This window comes from Lepidochelys kempii, chromosome 9 (assembly GCF_965140285.1).
Source record: "Lepidochelys kempii isolate rLepKem1 chromosome 9, rLepKem1.hap1, whole genome shotgun sequence".
Lineage (NCBI taxonomy): Eukaryota > Metazoa > Chordata > Testudines > Cheloniidae > Lepidochelys > Lepidochelys kempii.
The window spans coordinates 47385885-47396305 of NC_136388.1; the positions used below are offsets into that span (position 1 = coordinate 47385885).

General features: G+C 40.6%; 1 protein-coding gene across 7 annotated transcripts in view; it reads left to right on the forward strand.

The window, feature by feature from the left end:
• Window positions 1–10421, forward strand: part of LIMS2 (LIM zinc finger domain containing 2) — a 56408-nt gene that overhangs the window by 17962 nt on the left and 28025 nt on the right. For 4 of the 7 annotated variants that reach the window (XM_073360160.2, XM_073360159.2, XM_073360163.2 and 1 more), the window contains 3 exons: window positions 7055–7214; window positions 9870–9936; window positions 10261–10381. The exons of 1 other annotated variant lie outside the window; for it this stretch is intronic. In XM_073360160.2, the coding sequence (XP_073216261.1) occupies window positions 7059–7214; window positions 9870–9936; window positions 10261–10381 (344 nt within the window). In that variant the 5' untranslated portion in view covers window positions 7055–7058. Of the gene's footprint in view, window positions 1–2544; window positions 2594–5329; window positions 5594–7054; window positions 7215–9869; window positions 9937–10260; window positions 10382–10421 lie in introns of all 7 variants that reach the window. 2 more of the 7 variants (XM_073360162.2, XM_073360161.2) reach the window with 2 other exon arrangements.

Here is a 10421-nt window from a genome sequence, read left to right on the forward strand (position 1 = left end):
GGAACCTTCCAGAGCCTTGTCTACCCAACGGCTCCCACTGGTGGAGCAGAACCTATGGGGAATTTTTTTTGTAAAATTCTGTAATGTATGGGTGGTGCCTCTCTCTCCAGATTCTTGTAGCATCCATCACTCTGGTATCTTAGCATTTCTTTCTCACACTCTTTTTTCAACACTTGTTGAATATTCAGCCCATCAGCAAGTTAAAACTCTTCAGACAAGTGCAGAGAGGGTGAAGATTAACCTTCTTTACCACTGAAGCAAATGCCTCCACCTAGTGGTGGGAAATGACTGATGTGAAGCAAAATGTTTTGGCCCATGACAATACATCAGGACTGTTGTTGCCCCCCCCAAACCTCTAGTCATTATTTCAAAACTCAGTTTCTGCCATGTGCTGTTTTGTGACAGAAATCCCTCTTGGATTTGCAGCTGAGCCATGTCTCTTATGTACCCTAGTACCATGAGAGTGATGCTATAATAACACTCATTCCATTGCAGGAGTTTTCAAAAGTAGGGGAATAAAACTGGTAGTCTTATCAGAAATGTTGCAACAGATCTTTCACTAGCCTTATCCTCCTTGTTTTTGCATCCATATTCTGCATACTGTCTCCCACTAATCCATTCATTTGAGGTTGTCCTTTGTACTTTCTTTGCAGTGCCAGCTATTTACCTTGCTCCCTTTCTCGATTCAGGGTCACCAACTCTGCATCATTGCTGAGCTTTTTGGTGGAGATGTTTGAAAAGAGGAAGGAGCAGCAGAAAAGTCTCGCAACTGTTGTTTTTTTTTTTTTTAACCGTCTTCTCATAGTGTGAAGTCCCAGACACGTCTTCTGGAGGGAGAGAAGCCCAATTTGCTGACTCTCTAAAATATTGCTAAATCTGATAGTGATTTAGCTTGTATGTCACCTGGAGCTCCTGCCTGTAATTTTCACTTCACATAAAATATGTTCAGAAGGTTTTACTAGAGTTTAGAGCAGTGCTAGTGTCCAGTAGGACATGCTTCTAAGAAAGTTTGAGTATTAGTGTATTTATCTGAGAAAACTACGCAAACTGGTGAAAGACTGGATAATTCACTGCTGAGGTGCTGCTCTGCTCTCTCATTGTCGTGCCACGTTCGGTCACGGTGCTGGAAGTTCAGGATGTTTTGCCATTTATTTTGTTTTAATAGTCTTTCCTGTCTTTGTGTTACAAGCTTATTATTTAAACAGTGGGGACATCTGTGTTTGATATCTGAGTACAACAGAGTAAATTACTGAATTGCTTGGAATAATTGTAGCTTTTCTTATTTGAGGGTATACTCAGTGAAAAAGAGTTGTACTTTAGCATCTTGTGGCTGTTATGAGATTGCTTTAAAGTTAAAAGTGAGACTAAATCCTTTTTTTTCTTTTTCTTTTGAGATCAAAGGAATAAATGTGTTAAGTAAAACTGAAAGAAGTGTCAGGAGTGAAGAACTAAAGAGAGTATAGAACTCAACCCATGGTTATGCAAGATCCATTGTTATTAAGCCCTCTCTATCTTACAGATACAAATCAGGGAACCCATTTATGATACAATTGTCCTCTGACCTGGTTGCAGCACAGCTGTGATGTATAATGTACACAGGAGCCTGTGTTCCCTACAGATTTCAGCTGTGTTGTAACTGAGGCAGGGAACAATCATGTTATCCATAGGCACCCCTCATTGTAAATGTAGTGTAGGTGGGGCCTCAATGGCTAAGAAAGTTCACCAAGCATCTGCAAATTCATTGTCTCCCAGAGGGGTGGAGTGGGGCAGGGAAGAGAAGAGGAGTAGGCTTTAGACTGTATGTGCTTGACCAGCTGAGCTCTTCTCTGTATTAGGAAAATTATTCTTGGACTGCAGGATGGCTCTAGGAACTGATCTCTGGATTTCCATCTGCCATGTTACTCATTCATTTATTCCCTGGCATGACTGCCCAAAATGGAACAGAGGTCCGTAATATGTGGAATCGGCTGAAAGTTTTTCTGTAACATGTGGAACTTAAACATAGTTTAGCATTCTTTAAAACCGATAAATTTTCAGATGATCTCTGTAGGGAATAAGAAAAGGAGTACTTGTGGCACCTTAGAGACTAACAAATTTATTTGAGCATAAGCTTTCGTGAGCTATAGCTCACTTCATCGGATGCATTCAGTGGAAAATACAGAATACATCCTGTTCTCTGTGTATATAAATCTCCCCACTGTATTTTCCACTGAATGCATCCGATGAAGTGAGCTGTAGCTCACGAAAGCTTATGCTCAAATAAATTTGTTAGTCTCTAAGGTGCCACAAGTACTCCTTTTCTTTTTGCGGATACAGACTAACACGGCTGCTACTCTGAAATCTGTAGGGAATATTTGTTTGACCTTATGTAAAACTATGTATAGTTCTTTGTACTTTTTGTAGTAGTTTTATTTTCCTGGTTACATACTTTTGTTTTTGTCTCTCATTGGCACAGTGATTGTCTTTTTTCTCTCTCTCTGCAGGGATTATAAGGATTTTTACATCTTCACCCCTTACATTTTCTCTACTTTGTCTCCCTCCCAGTTCTGAGACCTGTATCATATCTAGGCTTGGAAGGATTTGATTTTTATTGGTAAATATCAGTAAATGTAAATTTCACTGTACACACAAATGGACAAAAAAGTCCATCAATAATAATAGAAATTTATCAATAGATAAAGTAAAAATGCTACATGAGAATTTAGTAGAATTTGATTCACGGATATTTACTGTGTATAGTTTTCCATGTGATGTTAATAATTTGTGTTTTAATAGTTACAAAGCTTTAACTTTTTGAATCTGAGCATCTACTGTAATTTAAATAACTATTGACCCCTCCCCACAATTTCCCATAACTGTGAAAATTTAAATTGATAAAAATTGAAAAAAGGACTTAAACCCCATAATTTTGCACAGTGGTGAACATTTAAATCAATAAAAATATTTAAAAATAAACATTGACATTATCTTTTGAAATTATAATATCAAACTCTGTCAAACCTAATCGTAGCCAATGTCCTAGCCAGCTAGGACTGGAAGAGAGACTTCCATTAGTATTGGTTCTAGATGGCTGGAGGAGTTGCATTGGAAAGATTGCAAGATATTTCTTCTCTTTTCTTCCCTCTGGGGTTTGTGCGCGTGCGTAGAATACACTGGTTTTATGGTACTCCCACCCGATGAGTAAGAGTTTGGGACTAACAACTAAGCATAGACTCCCTGCATGGGAGCACTACCAATAGGCCACTGGGCTGGACATACGGTATATTTGTGTGGTATATATTTTGGTGTGTATGTAGTATGTAATTTTGTATACAGACATTTACTTACTTTTTCCCCCCTAGATTACTAGGTTCTATTGTGCTTAATCTTTAAGGAACAGATCAATTGTATATTTGCACCTCTTGGGCCAGTATGATGACATCTGCACAGTCCTCGTGCTTATAATTTTCAAGGAAATCTTGTTTGCAGTTGCCAGTTTCTTTAAACTTAAGTACTTTTATCAGTTAACTTTTTTTTCTCTTCCAAATCCCAGAAGTGTTTAACAGCTAAACTAGGTAATATAGTCTAATCACCCTCTTTGCTGCTCCTCACAATCTAATGCAATAACAGAGATGTTGGGACATTGGAATGGTCTTATAGGGTTCGGGGTTTGATGGTATCTACAGTTTCTCTTTTGCAGTAAGCGTCATGGGTGTTGTTGTGTATAAAAATAAATCCCATAACTTGTGACATTTTCTCATTTTTGTGAGTGGGTGAGCTGAATGAATTTCTTTGACAGCTGTAAGTTAAATCCTGAGCTGCATTTCAAGCTTGCATTTCAGGCTGTATAAAGAGGTTGGGGACAATAATGTGGCCACACAAAAGAACAGATCATTTGACTCTCAGTGGGAGCTCTAATTTCCTACAGCAGTGTTTCCCAAACTTGGGACACTGCTTGTTCAGGGAAAGCCCCTGGCGCGCCGGGCTGGTTTGTTTATCCGCTGCATCTGCAGGTTCAGCTGATTGCGGCTCCCACTGGCCGCGGTTCGCCGCTCCAGGCCAATGGGAGCTGCGAGAAGCCGCAGCCGGTAAGTCCCTTGGCCCGCACCACTTCCCGCAGCCCCCATTGGCCGGGCACAGAGAACTGTGGCCAGTGGGAGCCACAGTCGGCCGAACCTGCGGACGCGGCAGGTAAACAAACCGGCCCGGCCCGCCATGGGCTTTTCCTGAACAAGCAGCGTCCCAAGTTTGGGAAACACTGTCCTACAGGGTTATAAGGCTTTTTTACTGAAGGCAGTTCGTAATTCTACAGTCCTCAAACCTACTTGCCTGAATAAGGGCCTTTACAATCCTGCTTTCATGAATGACGGGGTTCAAAGATTAAACCCTAAATTTCCATGATCTTTTTTTTTTTTTTTTTGCTGACGCTCCCATGTGACTTTTTTTTCCTAAAACCTCTCGTGACAAATAGTTCTTAGTAGGAATTATCCCTCTAGACCTGACCAAATCATCTGCATTTTACTCATCGCAGGAATACAACTGTGCATATTGCAAGCTGAGGGCTCAGAACACAGTTGTCTAATGCCAGCCAGTTCCATTCTTGCAGTATTGGGGCAATAGGACCCAGTATAATGTCAGTGGAAGGTGGTGGGGAGCCATGCTCTCTCTGAGAGAGCAACTAGAATACATTCAAAACGGAAATGTAAGTAGCAGATTTTTTTAATAACTTAAAGTTAGTAACCAAGAAAAAACAGAAACATGCTTCATTGTGCTTAGTGTTGGGCACATAGGGAGTATCATATCATACGTGGAACTCTGACAGTCATAAATAGGGTGACCAGATGTTCCAATTTTATAGGGACAGTCCCGATATTTGGAGCTTTGTCTTATATAGCCATCTATTACTCCCCACACTCTGTCCTGATTTTTCATACTTGCTATCTGGTCACTGTAGTCATAAAGCTTAGAGTGTTAGCCGTGTTGGTCCCAGGATATTAGAGAGACAAGGTGGGTGAGGTAAAGTAATATCTTTTATTGGGCCAACTTCTGTTGGTAAAAGAGAGAACTTTTGAGCTACACAGACCTCTTCTTGAGATTTGATATTATCTCAGCCACCTTATCTCTCTAGTCATAGAAGCTGTCATTTCCCCCAACCCCTCTAGTCTCTCTCCATAATACAGAAGATGAATGAGAGGAGCGGTAATTACAGCTTCACACTTAGAATACTCTCTGCCTTTTTTATTGTTTATCTTCCTCCTTGCTGTTCCCTCCCACCCCCCCTCCCCATGTAGTCTAGAAAGATTAAGCTTTTCAACCCAGGGACCAAGTGGTTTTTTTTTATTTTTTCCAGGTTGATTTGAGTGATCGATGGTGGAATTATTGTATAAAATCCTGCCATTATGAACCTTCCTGGCCTGTGATTTAGCTGAAGCAAAGCTGTGATTGGAAACAGAATTGATCAGATCCCAAGGATGGCCTCTGGGTTTTGCTACAAACACTGACATTGACTGTTCCTGTGCTGCCCCAGCAGAGCTCAGGCAAATGTCTGGCGTTTCTGTAAACCATGAGTTGTGGGCCACAAGGTTACAGGATTTCCTGTCTATTCATAATTTTGGTGAGATTCTAAGTGTAAAGGCCAATTTGTACTGCAGGGAGGAAAGAAAATCCATTTTAATGTCTGTAAATTAGTACTATTGATTCTAATCTAATCATTGGGCCTGGTTCTCCTTTGGCTTATACCTGTGCAAAATGGATGTAAAGTGTTTCCACCAATGAGAGTGGGGAATTCTAGTTTGATACATTTTACAACCATTTTATATTCACTTTGCAGGACTGTAAATGACTATACAAGACGTAAGGCATTGGAGAATCAGGCTTCTGTCTTCCATGTCTGGTTTTTCTGCTGGCACCTCTGACTGGTCAGAGGAAAGAGAAGCTGCCACTACTCGAGTACATGTATTGATTTCTTGTTTTCAATAAATATTTGCAGAAAACAAGATGACCCAGAATAATGTTAACAAAAGAAATCTAGCTGTCTACTGCAGCACAGAGATTGACCCCTTGCTTTAGGGAAAGATAGAACAGCCACCACTGTGGTCTTTACTTCATGCTATGCATAAAATAAAAGATGAACTAGCATTACAAACAAAGTGAAAGAAAAGGAAGAAGAAATGTATGCAGGCCATATGCAAGTGTTGATTAAACCTTTTATACCACCCCCTCAAGTATTCTGTATATACCACATATGCTACAGGAAGGCTATTTTATAAATATTTGAGTGTCTTAAAAATATTAATTGGGTTTGGTTTTCATATGCATCAACCTGTAATGCTACCATCACTCCAATCATGCAGAGCTCAGAGGGAACAACAAAAACATCTAAAAAAAATATAAAATAGCTTTACTATACCTAAAAATGTTACCATTCTAAATTCAGATACTCTGTGGATACTTGAGATTTTAAAAGAAAACTGATCCCATTTGGAAACTGGGAATCTTCCCCATTTTTTGAAGTTGCCATTCCTAACCCTGCAGGGACATGAGAGATAGGACTTTAAAGCTATGACATTTTAATACATAGAACACCTGGCCTCATGCTTTCCCATCCTAGGCCTCAGGCAAGTGTGGTGTTTGTTGAAAGGGGGTGGGGCAGTTATGCATACGAGGAGAAAAGGAGAAAACATTTCTCTGCAGGGGTTTTAATTTATTTTGTGTTTTAATGGAGGATGTCTGGAATAAGTAGGTAAGAGGGGGATTTGTGAACAAAGGGCAGGCAAGGTGGTCAAAAGTGTAAAATAAATGAATCCATCATATAGTTCTGCAAATTACTGTGTGGCTGTCACCTCCGCCTGTGTCGGATGTAAACAAATATTGGATGTTGATTCTGAATAACTTGTTGATTCCATTCCCCTGCATGCTGCATTATTTTCATCATACTTATTCGTGCAAAAAGGGATGAAAAACAAGAAGAAACTCCCTGATGGTGACACTAATGTTACTTGTGTGATTTATGCATATTCATTTGATAGCTGTGACATTGCCCATGTTCTGACACTGACCTTTATTTCCTTCTCAGTAATATGTCTGATGCCCTCGCAAATGCAGTGTGTGAGCGCTGCCAGGCTCGCTTTGATCCCTCGGAGAGGATTGTGAATAGCAATGGGGAGCTCTATCATGAGAACTGCTTTGTCTGTGCTCAGTGTTTCAGACAGTTCCCAGATGGACTCTTCTATGAGGTGAGATTACTGCCTATGTGAAGCTATAGAAAGTTTCTTGACTTCCCCTTTTAAAAACCTGATCCTGGGAGATGCTGAGTATCTGTGGCTCTCACTGAACTCTGTGAAAACTGAGAGCACTCAACATCTGACAGGATAAAGCTTCGTGTCATTCTTTGCCTGCTATCAGTGTTTCTGTCTGCCTTTTCCTTCCCAGTGTAACTAGCCCTCTCAGAGGGCTGAGTCAGACATTACTGCTAAATCTGAAGCAGCAGGGGCCTCTGTCACCGGAGTGAGGGGACTGAGGGGCTACCTTGTCAGGTCAAGGTGAAATGCTCATGGTCCAGTGCCACATGACATGAGAGTGTGAGATGCTGTGTGCGGACTGGGAGATCAGTGGAGATAACTGTAATTCCCTGCAGATACGAGATCATAGAACTGGAAGGGACCTTGAGAGGTCATCTAGTCCAGTCCCCTGCACTCAAGGCAGGACTAAGTATTATCTAGACCATCCCTGACAGGTGTTTGTCCAAACAGCTCTTAAAAATCCCCAATGATGGAGATTCCACAACCTCCCTAGGCAATTTATTCCAGTGCTTAACCACTCTGACAGGAAGTTTTTCCTAATGTCCAACCTAAACTGCCCTTGCTGCAATTGAAGCCCATTGCTTCTTGTCCTATCCTCAGAGGTTAAGAAGAACAGTTTTTCTCCCTCCTCCTTGCAACAAACTTTTATGTACTTGAAAACTGTTATGTCCCCCCTGAGTCTTCTCTTCTCCAGACTAAACAAACCCAATTTGTTCAATCTTCTCTTTTTCAACGTTCCCCTTCAATCTTCTTCTATTTCGTGACCTTGGCTGATGTGAGCATACAGGAACTTTTTCTTTAAAACTATAGCAGGAAGCCAGGCAGGAGGGTCTGGGATAGGAAGAAGCATTGTAGCTGTAGGATATTACCATTTTCCTTATTTTAATATAGCTGCTTGTTCAGGTTGAGAGAAAAGTGACGCTGTGATCTTTACCATTGCCATGTGACGGCTAAGATACATTTCAGGTTTGCACATCCTCATGTTGTCAGGAAATCACTGTCAATTATTCCTTCAGTTCTGCACAAACACTTATTACTCATTCCTCTTCCACCTTCTTCCCCTGGCTCTTTCCTCCAAGTTGGTGGGGCAGATGATGCGGGAGATTGTCCGCAGAATCTTATCTTTCCAGTGAGGGGCTCAGTCAGATTGCTTCACCGTCTCCATATTAGCTCAGATTGGCCCTGTGCTGTCAGCAGCCCCCTCAGCCTTTTCCCTCCCCGTAGGCTTCTGTGTCTCTTAACCTTGAAATGATCATACTCAAAACTAGCCTTAAATTTAAATGTACTGCTGTCTTCTTCCTTGGGATATCTGCCTGGCCAGTTGACCAGTAATGGGGAGACTTTGTGGGGATGCGAATTTCAGTTCTCTAATCTTGTTGTTTTTCATTTCTTTTGATCCTAAGCTTTATCATCGACTTGACTGACAAATCCAGAGTTGTGTTAGAAAGTCATTTTCCCCTCATCCCGGTTAAACATAAATTAAGCAAAATTAGGATGCAGTGGAACAGAAAAATACATATTTCGAAAATAAAACTAAATTAAAAACCATACATGCAGAAGTTGGGAAATTCATAACACAAGATTCCTATATCCATGTTAACTTGACCACATTGCATGCACATCCTGTTTATTTAAAAAGCACGTTTTTTAAAGTCTAAATTTTTGGCCACATTTGACTGAAAGCATCCTTTTAGGGCCCAGTTTTCAGATGGATCTCAGTTTCACACATATTAAAATTGTCCCTGTGTTTTGTTCATATAAAGTTGTAGGCATAAATACTAGCATAGAGCTGGATAAGTACCTAACTTGCAAGCACAAATTAGGACAGGTACTTAAATACCTAAATGGTAGAATAAAAGCTGGGGCTTAATGTTTCTGTCAGAATCTTCACTTCTGAATTCCTGATTTTTGTGTGTTCAGTTTCTCACCCCTAATACTGCACTAACTTAATTTTCTGTATTTAATTTCACGGTTTCTTTCTTTCTTTCTTTAAAGAAAAGTGGGGGGTGGGAGAAGGGGAGAAAAGAAAAAAAAAGTGCTCAGCATTGCATATGGGAAAAGGGCATGAGTGGGTCCTTGGGTCTTCGGAAAATTTGGCACAAAGCTTCTCAAGTTGGATAACCAAAATTAGTGAACTTGTCTGTAAAATTTTATACAGCACATGTACAAATGTAATTTGTAAACTATCTAATTTTTAAAATGCTAAGCTCTTTTTCATTTTCTGTGTGGAAAACAATCATGTAAAATTTGAGCTCTTTTGAGGTATGAAAACCCAGAAGAAAATGACAAGAAAAGCTAATTACAGGAACAGTGGAGTTTTGTGTGGGTTTTGGTTTTCCCCTGCATCTTTGCCCACATTAATTTGGCTACATTGTCCAAGAAAATTCTCCATAGGGTTGAGAAAAAGTATGGAAAGTGAAAGATTTTTTTTCAAGGCAATGACAAGCAACTGAAGAATGGGTTGGAAATGGAAACACTTGCTCAACCTTTACAAGTTTGCCACTGCAAACTCTAATAATAGAGTCTGTATTTTTACAGTGAACAGTTTGTGATTCACTAAGGATTTTCTCTCCTTTGTTTCGTTAACAGTTTGAGGGTCGAAAGTATTGTGAGCATGATTTCCAGATGCTGTTTGCACCCTGCTGTGGGCAATGTGGTAAGATCTCCATGTGCAAAACTATTTAGTCTCTTCTCTTCCCTGAGTAGAAGTCATGGGGCAAAGGATCACTGGGGATGAAAATTTTAACCCTGGGGTCATCCTAAGCATCAGGCTCTCTGGACAGGAATAGAGAATTACTCTGGCAGTGGTTAGGAATGAAGGTGTGCTTCTGGTACTCTTCTGGGAGGAAGTGGTATTTTCAGCAAGTCAGAATATACTGAGCCTTGTGGCATTGAAAAGGAATGGTGGTGGATGTGCGGGAGAGATTTTTGCTGAAATTTGGTTCTGTTTGCATCTAAGAGTTGTGTTTTTCTTTCCAAGGTGAGTTCATTATTGGACGTGTGATCAAGGCAATGAATAATAATTGGCACCCAGAATGCTTCCGTTGTGAGCTCTGTGATGTGGCACTTGCCGACCTAGGCTTCGTAAAAAATGCTGGCAGGTAAGAGAGAGCAGAGCCACAGGGGCTTTGCCCGGTATAT